General features: G+C 44.6%; 2 protein-coding genes across 2 annotated transcripts in view; one reads left to right on the top strand and one right to left on the bottom strand.

Moving 5' to 3' along the window:
• Nucleotides 1-6,722: 6,722 nt before the first annotated feature.
• On the bottom strand, nucleotides 6,723-15,493 carry LOC135548159 (sorting nexin-18-like). The gene is made up of 2 exons (XM_064977478.1): nucleotides 13,691-15,493; nucleotides 6,723-10,839 (listed from the first exon to the last, which is right to left on the bottom strand). Exons 1-2 carry the CDS (start codon nucleotides 15,165-15,167, stop codon nucleotides 10,601-10,603), a joined length of 1,716 nt encoding a protein of 571 aa, XP_064833550.1. The 5' UTR covers nucleotides 15,168-15,493; the 3' UTR covers nucleotides 6,723-10,600.
• An 883-nt stretch (nucleotides 15,494-16,376) lies between these two features.
• The window catches only part of LOC135548160 (ADP-ribosylation factor-like protein 15), a 78,051-nt gene continuing 71,689 nt past the window's right edge, over nucleotides 16,377-22,738 (top strand). Inside the window, exon 1 of the mRNA XM_064977479.1 lies at nucleotides 16,377-16,812. Within this exon, the coding sequence (XP_064833551.1) occupies nucleotides 16,801-16,812 (12 nt within the window). The 5' untranslated portion in view covers nucleotides 16,377-16,800. The remainder of the gene's footprint in view (nucleotides 16,813-22,738) is intronic.

Genomic DNA, 22,738 nt, shown 5'->3' on the forward strand with positions numbered 1-22,738 from the left:
AGTGCGGGTGCATAGCCCGGTGCGGTACATTCCAGCTCCGCGTATCGGCCGGGCTAGAGTGAGCGTCGAGCCAAGTGCCATGAAGCCGGCTCTACGCATCTGGTCCCCAGTGCGTCTCCTTGGGCCGGCTTACATGGCACCAGCCTTGCGCACGGTGTCCCCGGTTTGCCTGCATAGCCCAGTGCGGGCCACCTCGCCGCACTGGCAGGGCGTCCGGGAGTATTCAACCAGGTAAGGTTGGGCAGGCTCGGTGCTCAAGAGCTCCAGTGCGCCTGCACGGTCCGGTCTACCCAGTACCATCTCCACGCACCAGCCCTCCGGTGGCAGCTCCCCGCACCAGGCTTCCTGTGCGTGTCCTCGGCCCAGTACGACCAGTGCCAGCACCACGCATCAGGCCTACAGAGCCTTCCACCTCTCCAGCGCTGCGGTAGTCTCCCGCCTGTTCAGTGCTGCCAGAGCCTTCCTCCTCTCCAGCGCTGCCGGAGTCTCCCGCCTGTTTAGCGCTGCCAGAGCCTTCCTCCTCTACAGCGCTGCCGGAGACTCCCGCCTGTTCAGCGCTGCCAGAGCCTTCCGCCTCTACAGCGCTGCCGGAGTCTCCCGCCTGTTCAGAGCTGCCAGTCTGCAAGGAGCAGCCAGAGCTGCTAGTCTACAAGGAGCAGCCAGAGCTGCCAGTCTGCAAGGAGCTGCCAGTCTGCAAGGAGCTGCCAGTCTACAAGGAACTGCCAGAGCTGCCAGTCTGCAGGGAGCAGCCAGTGCTGCCAGTCTGCAAGAAGCCGCCAGTGCTGCCAGTCTGCAAGAAGCCGCCAGAGCTGCCAGTCTGCAAGAAGCCGCCAGAGCTGCCAGTCTGCATGGAGCAGCCAGAGCCATCAGTCAGCATGGAACAGCCAGAGCCGTCAGTCAGCATGGAGCAGCCAGAGCCGTCAGTCTGCCAGGATCCGCAAGTCAGCCAGGATCTTCCAGATCCGCCAGTCAGCCAGGATCCGCCAGTCAGCCAGACTCTTCCAGATCCGCCAGTCAGCCAGAATCTTCCAGATCCGCCAGTCAGCCAGGGTCCGCCAGTCAGCCAGACTCTTCCAGATCCGCCAGGATCTTCCAGATCCGCCAGTCAGCCAGGATCCGCCAGTCAGCCAGACTCTTCCAGATCCGCCAGGATCCGCCAGTCAGCCAGGATCTGCCAGAGCCAACTACCTGCCTGAGCCTCCTCTCAGTGCTGAGCTACCCCTCAGTCCCGAGCTACCCCTCAGTCCCGAGCTGCCCGTCAGTCCCGAGCTGCCCGTCAGTCCCGAGCTGGCCCTCAGTCCCGAGCTGCCCCTCAGTCCAGTGGGGCCCTTGGTGAGGGCTACTAGGCCAAGGTCGGCGGTGAGGGTCGCCTATCTAAGGACGCAAGGAAAATGGACTAAGACTTTGTTGGAGTGGGGTCCACGCCCGAGCCGCCACCGTGGACAGACGCCCACCCGGACCTCCCCTATGGGTTTTGGTGTGCGGCCGGGAGTCCGCACCTTGTGGGGGGGGGGGGGTTCTGTCATGCCCTGGTCTTAGTATTTTGTGTTTTCTTTATTTATTTGGTCAGGCCAGGGTGTGACATGGGTTTTGGTATGTGGTGTGTTTTTGTCTTGGGGTTTTTCACAGTGTCACGTTCGGATTGTATTGGGATTGTAGCTTAGTGGGGTTTTCTAGCTTAGTCTATGGCTGTCTGAAGTGGTTCTCAATCAGAGGCAGGTGTTTATCGTTGTCTCTGATTGGGAACCATATTTAGGCAGCCATATTCTTTGAGTGTGTCGTGGGTGATTGTCCTTGTTCCTGTCTTGTGTTTGCACCAGTTTAGGCTGTTTCGGTTTTCACGTTAGACCAATAGACCAAATACTTGACTAACTGTCAGGATTTGGCCAGGGTTGTTCCGGGTTTTGGTCACTAGATGCCCCCATTGTGCTTTTTGACCTTATGTTTTTTCCCTTGTTCCCCATTATTATTTGCACCTGTACCTCGTTTCCCCTGATTGTATTTAAACCCTTAGTTTCCCTCAGTTCTGGGCTCTGTGTTTGTATGTTAGCACCCAGCCCTAGTGTTCTGTGTTTTCCTGTCGATTCCGGTGGATGCTCTTGTGGAATTCTGTTTTTGTTTTTGAGTGTCTCTTGAGGCTTTTTTGTGCTATTCCTACCACCTTTTGGATTTGCCATTTTTGTATTTAAGGACTTCTCCTTTTTACTTTATTAAATACACCGTCTTAAGTACTGCTGTGTCTGCCTCATCTTCTGGGTTCTGCTGACTATTCGTGGCTCAGTTGGTTAAGTGACTGTTTCTCACTCCGGAGACCCAGGTTCGTAACCGGGTCCTGACACTAACATACTTTTTTTGTTGTAAATAATTGTACTGAAATGCATGTCTTCACTCATTATTCATTATTTTATAACCATTTGATAACTTGAACACACACCTGTTCATCACGCATGTCATGCCTGATTCAGTGTTTCCACTGGCTAGTAAATATGCAGCCCACTATTTCTATAAAAAGACTTGACACTCTTTGTTTATAAATAATGCATGTCTTCATCCAGTCTTTTTGTAACCAAATGATAACTTTATCATGCATGTGCTTCAGTGTTTTAAATGTCTGAATACAAAGTACTATACTGTACATGTAAATATATACAGTATGCAGTCAAATATTTCTATGGTAATAAAGATGAGCTATAATGAGAACACATACTACACCAGTTGATGTGTGCTCATCTTTGCTGCAGCCTGCAGTAAACACGTCTGTATTTTTCAAATAAAATATTTGTGTTATATATAAGTTGTGTACAGGGCTGTGAAAACGTATTTGCTCCCTTTCTGATTGTCTCTACTTTTGCATATTTGTTGATACGGATTGTTCTTCAACCAAAACCTAATATTAGATAAAGGGAACCTGAGTGAACAAATAACACAACAGTGACATACTTATTTAATTGATCTCATAAACAAAGTTATGCAACACCCAATGCCCCCGTTGAAAAAGTAATTGCCCCCTTAAACTCAATAACTGGTTGTGCCACGTTTAGCTGCAGTGGCACAACCAAACACTTCCTGTAGTTGTTGATCAGTCTCTCACAATGTCGGCCCACACTTCCATGCAGAACTGATTTAACTCAGTGACATTTGTGGGTTTTCAAGCATGAACTGCTTTTTTCAAGTCCTGCCACAACATCTCAATTGGGACTCGGTCTGATCTTTGACTAGGCCATTCCAAAACTTCAAATTTGTTGCTTTTTAAGCAATTTTCATGTATACTTGATTGTGTGTTTTGGGTCATTGTCTTTCTGCATGATCCAAATGTGCTTCAGCTTCATCTCACAGACGGATGACCTGATATTGACCTGATATTGACCTGATATTCGCTCTGGATAAGAGCGTCTGCTAAATGACTTAAATGTAAATGTAAATATTCTCCTGTAGAAGTCTATAGCTAATGCACTGTAGATGTTTTATCATGTGCTGGCTATGTTTTATTCGGAAGAACTCTGAGTTTATAGCTAATGCACTGTAGATGTTTTATCATGTGTTGGCTATGTTTTATTTGGAAGAACTCTGAGTCTATAGCTAATGCACTGTATATGTTTTATCATGTGTTGGCTATGTTTTATTTGGAAGAACTCTGAGTCTATAGCTAATGCACTGTAGATGTTTTATCATGTGTTGGCTATGTTTTATTTGGAAGAACTCTGAGTTTATAGCTAATGCACTGTAGGCCTACACAGGAAAGTGACTTGTGCCAGCTCAGTATTGCAGACTGTAAATCGTCTTAAATGAGTAGCCTATGTTGGGCTGGACTGACCTTTTCAGTTGCCATAAAGACTAGAGTACAGCTTCTGTTTCTTTATATCCTTCCATTCAACTCTCCACTTTTCCACCAGACTTCAGAGGCCCATGTGGGCTGGACAGGGGCAGAGTGAGGTACACACAAGGGGGAGGGTAAGATTTCACTTAAAGTGAACGCAACTGAACAAGACATCTTCAGATTCATCACTAACATTCCACAAACAATGCAATATGCTTCCAATTACATAAAGAAAATATATCAAGTCACCATTATTGACAGTTAGGAATATAACTAAATTCAAGTTCCAACAAGTGGACTGTTTCCACAGAGAGAGACTGCACCAGAGCCCCAGCCAGTGGAAATAAAATGGCCTCCTTTGTTCTAGAGATGAATGGACTTGTGGTTCTTTGTGGACAGGAACAGTAACTTAAAAAAGGTGTCACTGCAAAACTGTGGACATCACATAAACACCAATTTCAGCCCTCATTAATAATTAGACAGGGGTGAGATGGTAGCAGAAATCCCTCCTGTATGTTGAGAGACAGTGTCTTTGACCCTCCTTTGCAGTTTGGCTGCGCAGTTCAGAAGACTGCTATGGCATTCTGAACTACACATTCAGAAACACCCTTCCAGGAGTTGGGAAGTTCTGGTGCATTTCACAGCCCACTGCTATGTAGTCGATCTCAAACATGCACAGTCCTTCTGAGAGAGAGGAGTAGCCAGTCTGTGTAGAAATTAGTAATAGAGATCATATTAAATTACTAGAGGGGCTATGTCATAAACCCTAACAGTTCCATAATGGGGGGGAAAATGGCAGCCATCTTGGTTAGGGAGAAATCCAAAACCAGTCGAATTAGAATGAATGGCAGTAGAGGCATAGGTGAAGCATTTCCTGCTTTTACTTATGCAGGAAAATAGAAGTAAGGCATGTAATGCACAGTATCATAAATTCTACAATGGAATTATAGTCAACCTAAAATAATGTCAAATAATTATAAATACAGTTTATTTGAGTTTTATACCAATTTTCATGATAAATAGCCGTATGTATGTAAACAGACCATAAATGTCTCAGATGTTGTTTTCCAGGAAAGCTGTGAGTGTTATTATATGATACAATATCAGTACTTGTTTAAGTCCTATCATCTACTGATATCAGCCAGTATCTGGTTGTGGATTGACTGTATTATTTTAATGGAATGTTGGCATATTGGCAGTTAATTAAAGCTGCAATATCTAACTATTTGGGTGATCCGACCAAATTCACATAGAAATTATAGTTGTAGTTTAGTCATTCTCATTGAAAGTAAATCTAAGTAGATATGTACTATGTGTGCTATTTCTATGCTTCCTGTTCTTAAATGTACTTTTTGCGTCCAACATGGCTGACCTTTGGACCATCATAAGAAGGTTCATTTCCATTCTAGTATTCTAATTCCTAATTCTATGGAATAAGTAATGAAGGAGTCAACTAAGTCGTTCTGTGCTTTGAACTTTGCTCTGGCTAAGAGTGTCTGACTAAAGGTTGTTTGGCTGCTGCTTATCCTCACTAACTTAACCGAGATAATGTTTGTGAATGTGAACTTCCGTGTGGACAAACTTGAATAGGCTTTGGATCACTGTTATCCTTTAACTTCAAAATGATAATGTGCACCTCCTGTGATTATTAAAACATGGGTGAGCCAAGTCAATATTAGGGAGGTGTGCCTAACCTTTGGTATACTCAGTGTATATAGGACTATACACAGTTCCTTGTGTCATGTGATGAATAAAAGGCCCTTCTACATACATTAGTCTGTTCAGGGTGATGTGTGCTAGGTCATCTAGCAGTACCCCAGTCAACCTGGTCAAATAACTTACATAACTTAATTACAACTTCGTTTTGGGAGGACACCAACAGCGGTCCTTCAATTCTTATATAACACCAACAACGGTCATTCAATTCTCATATAACACCAACAGCGGTCCTTCAATTATCATATAACACCAACAACGGTCCTTCAATTATCATATAACACCAACAGCAGTCCTTCAATTATCATACAACACCAACAATGATCCTTCAATTATCATATAACACCAACAATGGTCCTTCAATTCTCATATAACACCAACAATGGTCCTTCAATTATCATATAACACCAACAACGGTCCTTCAATTATCATATAACACCAACAGCGGTCCTTCAATTATCATATAACACCAACAGCGGTCCTTCAATTATCATATAACACCAACAATGATCCTCCAATTCTCATATAACACCAACAATGGTCCTTCAATTCTCATATAACACCAACAATGGTCCTTCAATTATCATATAACACCAACAATGGTCCTTCAATTCTCATATAACACCAACAATGGTCCTTCAATTATCATATAACACCAACAACGGTCCTTCAATTCTCATATAACACCAACAATGGTCCTTCAATTCTCATATAACACCAACAACGCTCCTTCAATTCTCATATAACACCAACAATGGTCCTTCAATTCTCATTTAACACCAACAACGCTCCTTCAATTCTCATATAACACCAACAACAGTCCTTCTATCCTATTATAACACCAACAATGGTCCTTGAATCATGATATTACACATACAGTACAACTGATTTATTTTCAACAATGTCCTTCGACATTAGGGATTCCCACAGAGACATAATTTTCAGTATTATTTTGGCCGATCTCCCTGTGCCCCTTCCCCCTATTGAGAACAATAAGAAGGAATGGAAAACCATGTGTTCTGTTCTCCCCCAGGGTTGTAGAATCTTAAAGCTTGTTCCTGGCACAAATCTCTCCAGGAGGTTTCACATAACGAGGTCCAGAAACTACAACAGGTTGCCTTCTCTATGATAACACACACATAGACATTGATACACATGCACACACACACACACACAAAGGGACATGTCATTCATATTTGCCATGATACTGAAATCACGTTATATTTGTTCAGAGGAAAAGGCAAATGAGGGGGATTCAATGCAACAGGTTAAACATGTTTTCACAGATATAATTGTGATTCTAAACAGTTTCCTTACTGAAATCATTCTACATATTCTTGAAGTGACACTAATTGTATAAGTGATGATTTAACATATCCTGTCACGCTAGACTACATTATCAAGTTTTGCAGACAACAACCCTCTCTGTCAATGAAGGAATAATTCTCCCTCCTATTTCATATCCGTCAGTGCAGAGTACCTGCATAGATCTGCTCACTTCCAACTGTAGAATGGATGAATAATCTTGTCAAGGAAAAACAACACATAACCAATTACATTGTCATTACGGACTAGTTACTGTAGTTCGCACCATAAAACATATTCCATTTAAATGGGGAATACTTCTCTGAGATGGGGAGGTCAAAATGTGTCCCTCGATCTTTTTGCCAAACCAGTGCTCCAGTCTTGATCAGATTATGAAATAGGGAACACTGCAGAACTGCACAGTGCCAAGACCAGCACACTCCCTATGTTCCTACCCCATGTTCTCATAATCTCTCTCTCACACAACTCCTACTCTCCTCATCCCTCTGTATCCACCCTCCTCTCTCTCTTAGTCCCCCTCCTCTCTTTATCCCTCTGTATCCACTCTCCTCTCTCCCTTAGTCCCCCCTCCATTCCTCTGTATCCCCCCTCCTCTCTCCCTTAGTCCCCCTCCTCCTCTCTTCATCCCTCTGTATCCTCCCTCCTCCTCTCTTCATCCCTCTGTATCCACCCTCCCCTCTCCCTTAGTCCCCCCTCCTCCTCTCTTCATCCATCTGTATCCTCCCTCCTCCTCTCTTCATCCCTCTGTATCCACCCTCCCCTCTCCCTTAGTCCCCCTCCTCCTCTATTCATCCCTCTGTATCCTCCCTCCTCCTCTCTTCATCTCTCTGTATCCATGCTCCTCTCTCCCTTAGGGTCCCCTCCTCCTCTCTTCATCCCTCTGTATCCACCCTCCCCTCTCCCGTAGTCCCCCTCCTCCTCTCTTCATCCCTCTGTATCCTCCCTCCTCCTCTCTTCATCTCTCCGTATCCATGCTCCCCTCACTTAGCCCCCCTCCTCCTCTCTTCATCTCTCTGTATCCATCCTCCTCTCTTCATCCCTCTGTATCCACCCTCCCCTCTCCCTTAGTCTCCCCTCCTCCTCTCTTCATCTCTCTGTATCCATGCTCCTCTCTCCCTTAGTCTCCCCTCCTCCTCTCTTCAACTCTCTGTATCCATGCTCCTCTCTCCCTTAGTCTCCCCTCCTCCTCTCTTCATCCCTCTGTATCCTCCCTCCTCCTCTCTTCATCTCTCTGTATCCATGCTCCTCCCTCCCTCCTCCTCTATTCATCCCTCTGTATCCTCCCTCCTCCTCTCTTCATCTCTCTGTATCCATGCTCCTCTCTCCCTTAGTCCTCCCTCCTCCCCTCTTCATCCCTCTGTATCCTCCCTCCTCCTCTCTTAATCTCTCTGTATCCATGCTCCTCTCTCCCTTAGGGTCCCCTCCTCCTCTCTTCATCTCTCCGTATCCATGCTCCCCTCACTTAGCCCCCCCTCCTCCTCTCTTCATCTCTCTGTATCCATCCTCCTCTCTTCATCCCTCTGTATCCACCCTCCCCTCTCCCTTAGTCTCCCCTCCTCCTCTCTTCATCTCTCTGTATCCATGCTCCTCCCTCCCTCTTCCTCTCTTCATCCCTCTGTATCCTCCCTCCTCCTCTCTTCATCTCTCTGTATCCACCCTCCCCTCTCCCTTAGTCCTCCCTCCTCCTCTCTTCATCCCTCTGTATCCTCCCTACTCCTCTCTTCATCTCTCTGCATCCACGCTCCTCTCTCCCTTAGTCCCCCCTCCTCCTCTCTTCATCCCTCTGTATCCTCCCTCCTCCTCTCTTCATCTCTCTGTATCCATGCTCCTCTCTCCCTTAGGGTCCCCTCCTCCTCTCTTCATCTCTCTGTATCCACCCTCCTCTCTCCCTTAGTCCTCCCTCCTCCTCTCTTCATCCCTCTGTATCCTCCCTACTCCTCTCTTCATCTCTCTGCATCCATGCTCCTCTCTCCCTTAGTCCCCCCTCCTCATCTCTTCATCCCTCTGTATCCTCCCTCCTCCTCTCCTCATTCTTCTGTATCCACCCTCCACCCTCCTCTCTCCCTTAGTCCCCCCTCCTCCTCTCTTCATCCCTCTGTATCCCCCCTCCTCCTCTCTTCATCTCTCTGTATCCATGCTCCTCTCTCCCTTAGTCCCCCCTCCTCATCTCTTCATCCCTCTGTATCCTCCCTCCTCCTCTCTTCATTCTTCTGTATCCACCCTCCACCCTCCTCTCTCCCTTAGTCCCCCCCCTCCTCCTCTCTTCATCCCTCTGTATCCCCCCTCCTCCTCTCTTCATCTCTCTGTATCCATGCTCCTCTCTCCCTTAGTCCCCCCTCCTCCTCTCTTCATCCCTCTGTATCCTCCCTCCTCCTCTCTTTATCTCTCTGTATCCACCCTCCCCTCTCCCTTAGTCTCCCCTCCTGCTCTCTTCATCTCTCTGTATCCATGCTCCTCTCTCCCTTAGGGTCCCCTCCTCCTCTCTTCATCTCTCTGTATCCACCCTCCTCTCTCCCTTAGTCCTCCCTCCTCTCTTCATCCCTCTGTATCCTCCCTCCTCCTCTCTTCATCCCTCTGTATCCACCCTCCCCTCTCCCTTAGTCCTCCCTCTTCCTCTCTTCATCGCTCTGTATCCCCCCTCCTCCTCTCTTCATCCCTCTGTATCCTCCCTCCTCCTCTCTTCATCCCACTGTATCCCCCCTCCTCCTCTCTTCATCTCTCTGTATCCTCCCTCCTCCCCTCTTCATCCCTCTGTATCCACCCTCCCCTCTCCCTTAGTCCCCCCTCCTCTCTTCATCACTCTGTATCCTCCCCCCTCCTCTCTTCATCCCTCTGTATCCTCCCTCCTCCTCTCTCCCTTAGTCCTCCCTCCTCCTCTCTCTGTATCCTCCCTCCTCCTCTCTTCATCTCTCTGTATCCCCCCTCCTCCTCTTTTCATCTCTCTGTATCCTCCCTCCTCCTCTCTTCATCTCTCTGTATCCCCCCTCCTACTATCTTCATTTCTCTGTATCCATGCTCCTCTCTCCCTTAGGGTCCCCTCATCCTCTCTTCATCTCTCTGTATCCATGCTCCTCTCTCCCTTAGGGTCCCCTCCTCCTCTCTTCATCTCTCTGTATCCTCCCTCCTCCTCTCTTCATCTCTCTGTATCCATGCTCCTGTCTCCCTTAGGGTCCCCTCCTCCTCTCTTCATCTCTCTGTATCCTCCCTCCTCCTCTCTTCATCTCTCTGTATCCATGCTACTCTCTCCCTTAGTCCCCCCTCCTCCTCTCTCCCTTAGTCTCCCCTCCTCCTCTCTTCATCTCTCTGTATCCTCCCTCCTCCTCTCTTCCTTAGGGTCCCCTCCTCCTCTCTTCATCTCTCTGTATCCATGCTCCCCACTCCCTTAGGGTCCCCTCCTCCTCTCTTCATCTCTCTGTATCCATGCTCCTCTCTCCCTTAGGGTCCCCTCCTCCGCTCTTCATCTCTCTGTATCCATGCTCCCCTCTCCCTTAGGGTCCCCTCCTCCTCTCTTCATCTCTCTGTATCCATCCTCCTCTCTCCCTTAGGGTCCCCTCCTCCTCTCTTCATCTCTCTGTATCCATCCTCCTCTCTTCATCTCTCTGTATCCATCCTCCTCTCTTCATCTCTCTGTATCCATGCTCCTCCTCTCTTCATCTCTCTGTACCCACCCTCCTCTCTCCCTTAGGGTCCCCTCCTCCTCTCTTCATCTCTCTGTATCCATGCTCCTCTCTCTCCAGGGCCTTATATGATATCCTCGTCGTACTTCTGCAGTGCCTCTTCGAGCTTCCCAGTGATCTTCTGGAAGAAGATGATTTGCTGCTGGAGGTGGTGTTGCATCTGGCTCTTGAAGTCACGTACGCGTGTACGGTGAAAGTGCTGGATCTCAGCCAGTGTGGCGCAGGAAATTATGTTACAACGCTCGTTGATGGTTGATCCCTCCCCTTCTTGTTTCTGGCACTCCTTCACTTTGGTAAGGGCACCTGGGGAGATAGGTGGAGGAGAGAAAGAAGGAGATGGAATGGGAGAAATATGAGTGGGGAAAGGGGTCGAGAGAAGGGTATCAAAGGTATTCCTATTAATGGTGAAAAGGAAAAGGCCATATTTAGTCAAGCAAACTCTGGTTGAATCATGAATCTGTACCTTTGAAAAGTTTTAACATGACTCAGAAAGAAGAGTTGACCATTAGTTTCATTCCCTCTGCTCTCTGTCCATATAGTAGTAGACTAAAGCCAATGCTCCATGGTGGCACTCACACATAGTTATAATTGTCTAATTCAAAGCAGTCTGTTTGGTTTACAGCTGATTACACTGTGGAGTACTGTGGCTAAATGGTAATCAACGGCCACAAACACTGAACAACCTATTTATAAGTGAATAGCTAAGAACAGCAATAGTTGTAATGAGATATGAACAATTAAATTGTTGCCGTGAAGGACACATACACTATATGACCAAAAGTATATGGACACCTGCTCGTCGAACATCTCATGGGCATTAATATGCCTCCAGTCTTCTGGGAAGACTTTCCACTAGATTTTTGAACATTGTTGCGGGGATTTGCTTCCATTCAGCCACAAGAGCATTAGTAAGTTCGGGCACTGATGTTGGGCAATTACGCCTGGCTCGCAGTCCCTGTTCCAATTCATCCCAAAGGTTTTTGATGGGGTTGAGGTCAGGGCTCTGTGCAGGCCAGTCAAGTTCTTCCACACCAATCTTGACAAATCATTTCTGTTCTGGACCTTGATTTGTGCACAGGGCATTTTCATGCTGAAACAGCAAAGGGCCTTACCAAATTTTTTACCATTAAGGTGGAAGCACAGAATTGTCTAGAATGTCATTGTATGCTGTAGCGTTAAGATTTCCCTTCACTGGAACTAAGGTGCCTAGCCCGAACCATGAAAAACAGCCCCAGACCATTATTCCTTCTCCACCAAACTTTACAGTTGGCACTATGCATTGGGGCAGGAAGCATTCTCCTGGCATCCACCAAACCCAGATTCGTCTGTCAGACTGGACTGCCAGATAGTGAAGCGTGATTCATCACTGCAGAGAATACGTTTCCACTGCTCCAGAGTTCAATGGCGGTGAGGTTTACACCCCTCCACCCAACGCTTGGCATTGCGCATGGTGATCTTAGGCTTGTGTGTGGCTGCTCGGCCATGGAAACCCATTTCCGATGAACAGCTATTGTGCTGACGTTGCTTCCAGAGGCAGTTTGGAACTCAGTAGTGAGTTTTGCAATCAAGGACAGACAATTTTTACGCACTTCAGCACTCTGCGGTCCCGTTCTGTGAGCTTGTGTGGCCTACCACCTTACGGCTGAGCCGTTATTGCTCCTAGGTGTTGCCACTTCACAATAACAGCACTTACAGTTGACCGGGGCAGCTCTTGCAGGGCAGAAATTTAATGAACTGACTTGTTGGAAAGTAACCTTTATTTAACTAGGCAAGTCAGTTAAGAACAATATTCTTACTTACAATGACGAACGACTCGGCCATTCTACTGCGAATGTTTGTCTCTGGAGATTGCATGGCCGTGTGCTCGATTTTATACACCTGTCAGCAATGGATGTGGCTGAAATAGCTGAATCCACTAATTTGAAGGGGTGTTCACATACTTTGTATATATAGTGTACTTGAGCTCTGAATGTGCAAGTGGAAGATTTACCTAAAGACTTTTCCGCTGCTTTAGTAAACACCCTTATCTACAGCCATTAGACTCCAGGCCTTATCTGGGGAATATAAATCAACACGCGCGCACACACGCACGCACACACACACACACACACACACACACACACACACACACACACACACACACACACACACACACACACACACACACACACACACACACACACACACACACACACACACACACACACACACACACACACACACACACACACGCAGACACACTCTTGGATGAATAAATATACTAATGATATAAAATTAAAGTGGACTTTGTTATTTTCGGCACTTGCATGCAATCACAGAGCCAGAGCACCAATAAGCTGAACTTCTGCACCGGTGCTAGTGGGAAGAAATGTGTCCAGGCAATATTGTGCAGCAGCTCCCCAGATCCCCACCCTTGGAGAGGAAAATCACTTAATCCTAAGGCTATTCCGCATTCCAATATTCCCAGGGAAACGCTGGACAAGAGGCCCCGGAATCTCCTCCTTCTAATTCTATGCCGATGTAGGCTAACAAAACCTTCAATGTCACAACTGAACTTGGACGACATGTTACAAAACGGCAGCCCATATTTCTGTGCCTACTATTGAACACATCTATTACAAAGTGACACATAAGAGAACGCTGCATCCATTCGTAAGATGAGAAGTAAAGAGTTCTGTTGGTAACCACGTTTCCTTCAAGACTATGCCTGGCTTTACGAGCCCTGAGCTGTGATTATAGTCCAAAACTCTGATCTCACTCTCTTCATTGGGTGTGAGACAAAACTCTCAAATCTCTCTTTCAGGACAGAGAATGAAATGTCATGCCTCAAGGCCATATTCTTCAGCGTTACTCAACAGAGAACACTGTGAAAGCAAACTTTTGCCAGGGTGCACAAAAGTTGTACATAATACAAAACATGTGTGTGTCATGTTACATGATCTGAAGTAATGTTCAAAACACAAAACATTTTGCTGCGAGGGATATCCAGGAAAGCCAAGGCAAAATGTGTTTTTGTTCATCATCAACATAACATGACCCCTAGAAATAGAATGCCTATGAGAGTGCAGCTAAATTGCAACGTTTAGAGGGTCTTTGACCATTCTATGGACTCTATTTCTAGAGCAGAGACAGCTGTGACATAATCATACGGTACCTTTCTGAACATGGATGATATCAGGATAGTTGGCCAGGTGTCCCTTGTACAGGTCCAGCAGATCCGATATGGGGTCCAAATCCTGTCTGGGCTGCTCAGCAAAGTAGTCTCCTATAGCCTCGTAGGCCTCTCCTGTGAATGCTATGGCACGGTTCAGTCCTACAGAATAGGACTGCTGGTCCATCTCAAAGGCTTGGCCCAGCAGTTTGAAAGACTGACCAACTTTCTGATACTCTTTCTTAAATCCGGTGATCTGCTTCCGGGCGAACTCGTTGATGGTGGCATTCACCACTAGGCAGTTGTCATCCATCTTCCTGGTGAAGGCTTTAAACCCATCGACCTTGTTCTCTACCTCCTGTAGGTCCAGTGGAACAGCCGGGGTGGAGATGGTCAGGAAGAAGTTAGCGCCAGTCAAGTCATCCTTCTCCGCCTTTCTCTTGCCCATCTTCCACGTCTTCTCGTCTGTGCTGGGGCAGGTGAGGAAGTGCTGGAACACGTCACATCTCGCCAGGACAGGGTGGCTCGTCATGTGGTTCATCCACCATATCAAACCTTTTCTGCGTTTGGAGACAAAGTCCTGTTCAAAGCGCCCAGTGGCCTGTTTCTCAGGCAGATGGGGGACTGAGATGACAGGGAAGCGTTCCACAAGTCGAGCGTAGAGCCAGTCAAAGTGCTTGTATCTTCTATTCACCTGGCTCTGGGTGTGGGATGGAGTCAGTCTGTATGACATGTAACTCTTCATGCCTTTGAATTTTGTCTGTTTGGTGGGGTCATCGATGGAGCAGGCAAACGGGTATGGGTCTTCCTGCCACTCTGGTCCATACTGCCCCATGACAACACAGATCTTGTCCCCATCTTTGACAAAGGCAGCCGCCTCGCCCAACACAAAAGCCTCTCCGCCAGATTTAACAAAGGTTGAGAACCTGTTGAGGTTTTTACCTATTGTTGCTGAACTTTTGGCTTGGGCACTGTCACGTCTCCCAGGCAACGAAGTAGTCACTGTGTATGCTGTGGAACTAGTTCCATCATTGTCATGTTTAGTTCCGGGCTCAGCCGCCACTGTAGAGCTGTCATCCCAGTCATCATCCCAGTCATCATCACTACCTTGACTGGTCTGGTAACCATGGCGCTGGGGAATTTGCACAGGATAAGCGGAGTGGGTCGGATCTTTAATGTTCTCAGCACGAGAGTGGGACTGGGAATAGTATGATGAATCATATCCACTTGATGGGGAGTCGGGTTGACCTTGATCCGCCGACATGCAATTATTGTTGGACGAGATGTCAGATGATTCATTTCTGAGAATCTCCACGTATGAGGCTGGAAAAAGACCAGTATCCCCTCTGCTGTTTGTTCCCTCTAGCCATCCCTCTACATCTTGTTCGCTGTATAAAGTAACAACTTCGTTCTCAGTAATCGATATCTCTCCTAGATTTTCCGAACTAAAGTCGTACAAGGCTTTTGCCCTAAACGCCATAGTTTATAACACAAACAACTGGGCAGCGCGCGGCCGAGTCCTGATAGACTATTAATTAGTCGTGCGAGCGAGCCATCGGACCACCGTATCACTTTGTATTCAGCACCAAACTCTTTTTTTAGTTTTAGTTCTTTGCAATTGGGCTGTAGAATATCGTCCGAAAATAAATGTCAAGTTGTAAAACATGCGCTTGTATTCTCTGTAGTATAATCGCATGCGTGAAAGTCAAATAACAATGTCTTCTTTTTCTTCATGAAAAGGTACAACGGAGAAAGTCCTATTCCAGATGCGAAAGGCTCGTAACAGGACTCGTCCGCAGACGAAAGAACCCTGAATAATCGAGGGTGGAGCTAGTTGTAGGCTACATATAACCACTGAGATATGCATTCAGCAGGCAACACAGCAGCGAGCAATACGTTTGGTCAAGTTTCCATATTGTTACAATGATGTCATATTTTTACGAAGAGCATATCGTTATAACGATGTTATAATACCATTTTTTTTCATGCTGCATTCGGAGCTTCAAGCCACTGGAGTCAAAGGATTAAAGCATTTGCAACATCTGGTGGAGCCTCTATAGCCAGCATATATTTTTGTTTTGTTTAAATAATCAATGTCCCCATATTTGTTATATCATTCAAGTAGACCAAGAATATTTAAAACCTCGAATTATACCGTGACTGTGATCATGCAACATATAAGATCTGTGAAGTTTAACATAGTTTTTAAAAATCTGTTATCTGTGCTGTTAGCCCATATTTGATGTTTGAAAAATGTATTTACTTTGTGCCATGTCGGCCCATATTTGATGTTTGAAAAAGGTCATCCTCGTATTCATTGTTAAATTGTATTTAAAAAAAACAAAAAATTAGGCTTCATGTATCCCTAATCATAAAATAGTTTGTTTGCTCACAGTGCTCTGGTGTATCGTCGCGTATTAACCACTAGAGGTCCCTACACACACATTATTAGAGAAGGAATTACATTTTCTCACTTCGAGGCTAAGTTTAATTGTCATCTTTTTGTAAGAATAACCTTGCTAGAATTAAATAGTGTAGCGGATGGGACAGCCTTGCAGAAAGGTAACATCAGTAAAGTAAACGAAGCGTCTACTGTACAAAGTCACGTGACGTCCAGTGACAAGCGGGGGGGGATGTCATAAAATTCAAGAAAACTAACTTGTGTACGCTTCCGGGATATTACCAAGTTTCGACACGGTGGTTGAGGTTTTGATTTGAACCACTCAGAAGTTACTCTATAGTATAGCATCAAATCATTGTTACTTTGATGTATAGAATTTTAAACGTTTGTAATATAATCATATAGGAATCCTATGACCGGATCTAACCAAATTAGGACTAGCCGATTATCGCAGTTTCGCTCGAATATCTTTCATTACGCTTCGCATGAAAACGCTTTCCATATTTCCTGCAACATTGTGTGTATCCTACAGACCAAACTCGGATTCTTGCTAGAGACCAAAACAAAACCACTTGAAAAGAAGGCCGTGCATAGAATTCCGAGTGTACATTTAGCCTAGCTAGTTTAGGAGAAAATATTGGTTTACCTGGAATACGCCAACCACCAACCAATTTCTGTTTTGGGAGAGCACGTCAAGCTACTAAAGTATTTCATGGATTTTCTGGTATGGTATTTTCTTTGATTGTCATGCTGTCATATGATGCTCTGTCTGTGGCTTTATTTTCGATATGGCATATGCTAATTCCCCCTCCCCCTTCAAAAAACAAACAAAAATAAATAAATAATTGAGCACTGAGGGATTTGGAGGCTCAGTCTAGTTTTGGAAAACCCAGTACAAGGGTCAATCTGTCTGGTCTGCTTGGTGGAACACTCGTTCCTTGGCCATTAGGATAACCAACAAAATTGCAACCATTGCAGCTGGGCCAAACAATATTGGACCTCCCTTCTATTTGGTTTTGTGATTCAGGTAATGATGTCAGACTGAGATTATTATCTGGGGAGGAGTCACCAGTAGGCCAGTTGTTTAAAGCTGGACTTTCCTCATTCTTATATTTTGACACATTTTGGGGGCTTTAATCATATCTCTTTCTGCGTGTATGTGTGTGTGCACGCTGTTGTGTTTTTCTCATGGGTTTGTGTTTACATGTCAACATCTGCCTTCCAAATCTATCACATCTGTAGGAGATACAATCGTTTGCTATTTTTTAGGGTGTCACACAGGGGGTGTGGTAATGTCATTTAGAGGTCTGATGACATTTCAGGGGTCAGCGTGGGGTATGTTGGACATGACAAGATAGTGGCTATCTGTAACAGGGTGGGGGGTGTACTCTATAACAAACTTGTTTTGCTGTGTTCGGGGGCTAGTCTATATCCCATCTATACACGTTGGGCTTTTGACCTGTCGTTGTGACTCTGTTGTCCCTTGAACTGTAAAGTGTTTTCCTCAATGGGAACAACCGATAAGAGGTTTTCGTAGGATGGAGCATTTCCTCAAGAAAGGAAGGAAGGCTGCTTAAAATAGCTCAACATGTAGGCTGCAAACCAAGGGAGGAAGGACAAAGATGATGAACCTGCAGTATTGTACAGGCCCACATTTACACTTTACATTTTAGTAATTTAGCAGACGCTCTTATCCAGAGCGACTTAAAGAAGCATGGAGCCAGTAACCGAAAGGTCGCTGGTTCGAATACCCTAGCAGATAAGGTGAAACAAGTTTTGATGTGCCTAATTTGCTCCAGGAGCACTGTACTACTATGGCTGACCCTGTAAAACAACACAGTTCACTGCACCTATCTGGTGTATGTGACAAAACATAAATATATATATATATTTTTTCACCTAGTCGGTTCGAAGATTAAAACCAAAAATAATCGACCTTTTGGTTACTGGCTCAATGCTCTTAACCAGTGGTGTAAAGTGCTACTTAACTCGTTTTTTGGGGTATCTGTACTTTACATTTCTATTTTTGCCAACTTTCACTTTTACTTCATTCCTAAAGAAAATAATGTACTTTTACTCCATACATTTTCCCTGACACCCAAAAGTACTCTTTACTTTTTGGGCAGTGGGTAGCCTAGTGGTTAGAGCGTTGGACTAGTAACCGAAAGGTTGCTAGATCAAATCCCTGAGCTGACAAGGTAAAAATCTGTCGTTCTGCCCCTGAACACGGCAGTTAACCCACTGTTCCTAGGCCATCATTGTAAATAAGAATTTGTTCTTAACCGACTTGCCTAGTTAAATAAAAAGTACTTGTTACAATTTGACTGGAAAATAGTCTAATTCACACACTTGTGAAGAGAACATCCCTATTGCCTCTGATCTAGTCACATAACACAAATTCTTTGTAAATTATGTCTGAGTGTTGGAGTGTGCCCCTTGCTATCTGTCCAAAAAGTTTGAAATGGTTTGTACTTAAGTACATTTTAGAAATTCCATTTACTTAAAAAATATATATATATATTTATTAGTTAAAAAAAAAAAAATTCTTCCCAATTTCAACATATCCAATTGGTAGTTACAGTATTGTCCCATCGCTGCAACCTCCGTGCGGAATCGGGAGAGGCGAAGGTCGAGAGTCGTGCGTCCTCCGACTCACAACCCCGCCAAGCCGCATGGCTTCTTGACACAATGCACTCTTAACCATGACGCCAGCACCAATGTGTCGGAAGAAACACAGTACACCTGGCGACCGTGTCAGAGCGCATGCGCCTGCCCCACCACAGGAGTCGCTAGAGCACAATGGAACATGGACATCCCGGTCAGCCTAACCCGGACGACGCTGGGCCAATTGTGCGTCGCCTCATGGGTCTCCCAGTCATGGCTGGCTGCAACACAGTTCGGTATCGAACCAGGATCTGTAGTAACGTAGTTAGTAGTGTGATGCAGTACCTTAGACCACTGCACCATTCAGGAGGCCCCATTCCATTTACTTTTGATACTTAAGTAGATTTAAAACCAAATATTTGTAAACTTTTACTCAATAAGTATTTTACTTAGTGAATTTCACTTTTACTTAAGTAATTTTCTATTAAGTTACCTTTACTTCTACTCAAGTATGACAAAGTACTTTTCCCACTAGGCTACATTCCACCACGAGACCTAGACTTGCATGTCTCTGCAAATCCCACCACTAGCTCTCTTGGTCGTCAAGGAAAAAGTCCTGTAGTCAGAGAGCCCCCTTCTCTTAGACTATTTGTGATGAAGTCTTCTCCTTGTAACCAGATCCTCTCCAGGCATACGTGGACTGTTGTAAACAAGCCTGTGTTTTGACTTAAAAAGGGAATGTTTAGGTAACAACTCCAAAAATCTTGGGTGTTCTCCTTTGTCATTTGATTCGGGGCAATTCCACGGTAACAGAGACTCACAATACATGCCAAGCCTATATGCGGAAGTCTACTTTTAACAATTGCCGCCAAATATTTTTACTAAAGCACATTTACTTGAGGTGCAGTGCAGATGCAAAGTTTTGTAACAGAACATTTATTGGGGTTGACATCCATACAAACATCATACTCAGATTTTTATCTCAACATAGTGTAAAATATTCATATAAACAATAACCTAAATGTAGGCACATTTTGATGGGGGCAATGAGGAGACTTGGTATCATTCCCCACGGCCCTTTCCCCCACGCGGTTCCATGGAAATTTCGTAGTTGTTTTCAGAGTTGGATTGACCTCTACCACCTCTATACAGAAATGCATCATTATGAGTGTATTCTCTAAATGGGGATAGGTACAAAAAGGTAGAAATATGTAATATCCTTTTGAATGTTTAGGTATAATTCTACACACTGGCTATTATTCTAATTATCTCCGCCCCCAAACAAAACCAAATATGGTTGGTCCAGACATGACAAAATCTTTACCAATCATAGACGTCTATGTTTCACAGTACAGCCCAGTAAAACACAGTAAAGTTCAGTACAGGTCAGTAGAACAAAGTACAGTAAAGTATGAGATCAGCACAATGGAGTATATTTCAGCACAGTAGAGTACAGTAGATACAAGTAGAGTGTAGTTCAGTAGAATATAGGCCATTATATCATACTGTACTCTAGTCGTGTGCTCCACTGTACTTTACTGAACTATACTCCATTGTACTCTGTACTGTACTGAACTATTCTCCATTGCACTGAACTCTACTTTACTGTGTTCTACTGCTCCATGCCCCCAGGAGAAGGCTCAGCACAATGGGGGATGACCGTGCCTCTTCCTCCTACGCACCACGCCATTGTAACTCCCTTCCAGATCATCTCAGGGCTGTTCAGACGGTTGGAGATTTTTAAAGAAGGCCTTAAGACCCATCTCTCTCGGCTGGCCTACCTTTCCCACTAGACTTTGATTGTTGCTTTCATTACATGGTTAGATATGTTTTGTTTTTTAAAACTATTTTTCTATATTTTATACACTTTGAGATTATTGTAAAATAAAAATCACCTTTTAAATGTTTTTATTTTATGATTATTATTGATATTATAATTTATCATTGTGGCCAATTCAATTGCAGTCATTGTGTTACAGATTTTTTTTAACGGCACGTATTAATCACTTAATAAGTCCTAAATTGTTATCAGTAAAAACACTAACTTATTGGACGGTCTTTCTTTCCTTCTACTTCTGTGATCTTTCATAATCCTGATGGAGCGAAGTGAGAAAATATCTTAGATATGTGGGTTTTTGGGTACAGAATGACAAGACACTAATACAGAATATTTCGTAAAAACTTACCAAAGGCTAATAATTTCTGCAAAACAAAATCTCAATGTTGATATTAGTTGGCAGGGGCCTTTACTACATTATTGTTTTGATGTATTTCTAATACCTTTTTAAGATGTTTTTTAAGACCCCTTTTCCATCGGTGACACCAGAAATCAAACCCTTTGCTTATTCCATGTTTTTCTTTAAATGGAATATGGTTCCCAAAAATATAGACTCTGAGCTTTCATTTGATACCACATTTGATATGCTCCTATGAACTTCACATGTTGGTGCTCATGGGTCCTTTTACATGGAAATGACCTTCCGTAACTTGCAGGGCCATTGGAACATATTACTGTAACAGACAATGCGGTGATGTGGTATTAGGTCTACACATGGCTGTTCCCAGATCTGTTTGTGTCACGCTAAACAATGACCACAGGAAACAGATCTGAGATTAGGCTAGTGATATTACTCTGAGTATTCATGGAGAGCAACTGAACCCCACTAGACTACTTGACCAGAAGTAGTAAATACTGAAGTTAAATTAAAGATTAGCCACTCTAGTCAATTTTCCATAGACTGTGTAGAGGAAGCACTTTATTGGAGCACTGCAGTGCATCACAGCTGTTTTAATGGGGTAAAAACGGATCCACAGCTTCAATGAATCAGTGGACCCGCTGCCCCTGACAGTTGGCACGGAGATGAGACCAATGTTTTGTTTAACTGGCAGTTGTGTTTTTTCAGAGAGCTGGTCTTCCTCTGCTATCAGAGGTGGATGACACAGTGCTGCTTTTGGGTTTATTTTATTCACATTTTACAACTTTTTTCTTTGCACATCCTCACTCCACTCCTTTCAATTGTTGTATTAGGGACACGGATTCAGTTCTGGTTTTGGCCTGACACACTGTGTGCTATTCAAAAAAAGGCCTTTGAGAATGTTCTGCATTGTTATAATCTGACCTCACCTCGCAGAAGGAACAGGTCACCTCCATGAAAGAGGCTGTTGATTTCAGCTGTGCTCTTAAAACACAGTGTGCTTTTTATTCTCCGGTGGAAGAAATCAACATGATATTATCGATCCCCTTCATTTTTCTCATTACGTGACAAACCGGTAGTATCGTTCTGTAGATGGGAGATTTTGTCCTGGCAAGGATAGACAACTAACTCTGCCCTTGATTGGGTCCCAAATAACACCCTATTCCCAATATAGTGCACTACTATGAGTCCTGGTCAAAAGTAGTGCACTAAATAGGGAATAGTGTGCCATTTAGGTTGCAGCCCCATCTGTTTAACGCTACTGGTCAGATGGTGACATTTGACTCCTGAACAGATTCTAGTGTCCACAGTGCCCTGAATGACGGAGCAGGGCAATAGGACAAAATATCCACACACAGTTGACGTCATGGCCTCAATTCACGCAGGCCTAGTTTTGTAACACAGATCTTGAAAATGATCAGAGATAGGCTAATCGCATAGAGATCAAAGCCATATAGCCTGCATAAATGTAATCTAAATAAGCTATCTAAATATGGGTCTGGTATCATGTGGGGAATCAGTCACACCTTATCATTTCAATGGCAGTGTTTTCATTTGTTGCCAAAGGCTCTTGGGAAGACATCTGTTGTATAGTAGGCTACATTGTCTGTTTACGAAAACTGCCTACTCTTGGATATACTTCATCCTCTTTGAGAAGTGAGGTCATTTTGGATCTAGTCTTAATTTTATCTCTTTCTATGGATGGAATTAAGAACCACAGGTGTAAACAGTTCTGTTCTAAAGTCTCAAAGATTCCACTATTTTCCTCTCACTCATTATGAAAATATGTAACTTCCTTGACTAGTGCATCTGTAGTCTCCTGGGACTGTCCTCTCTTGCCACTGGGCACAA

The sequence above is a fragment of the Oncorhynchus masou genome, chromosome 11 (genome assembly GCF_036934945.1).
Source record: "Oncorhynchus masou masou isolate Uvic2021 chromosome 11, UVic_Omas_1.1, whole genome shotgun sequence".
NCBI lineage: Eukaryota > Metazoa > Chordata > Actinopteri > Salmoniformes > Salmonidae > Oncorhynchus > Oncorhynchus masou.

Excerpts from the sequence above, each read along its gene's own strand:
- LOC135548159 (XM_064977478.1), bottom strand. The coding sequence starts at position 15,167 with ATGGCGTTTAGGGCAAAAGCCTTGTACGACTTTAGTTCGGAAAATCTA. Across the intron at positions 10,840-13,690 it reads TATCATCCATGTTCAGAAAG|GTGCCCTTACCAAAGTGAAG; the intron begins GTACCGTATGAT and ends CTATCTCCCCAG.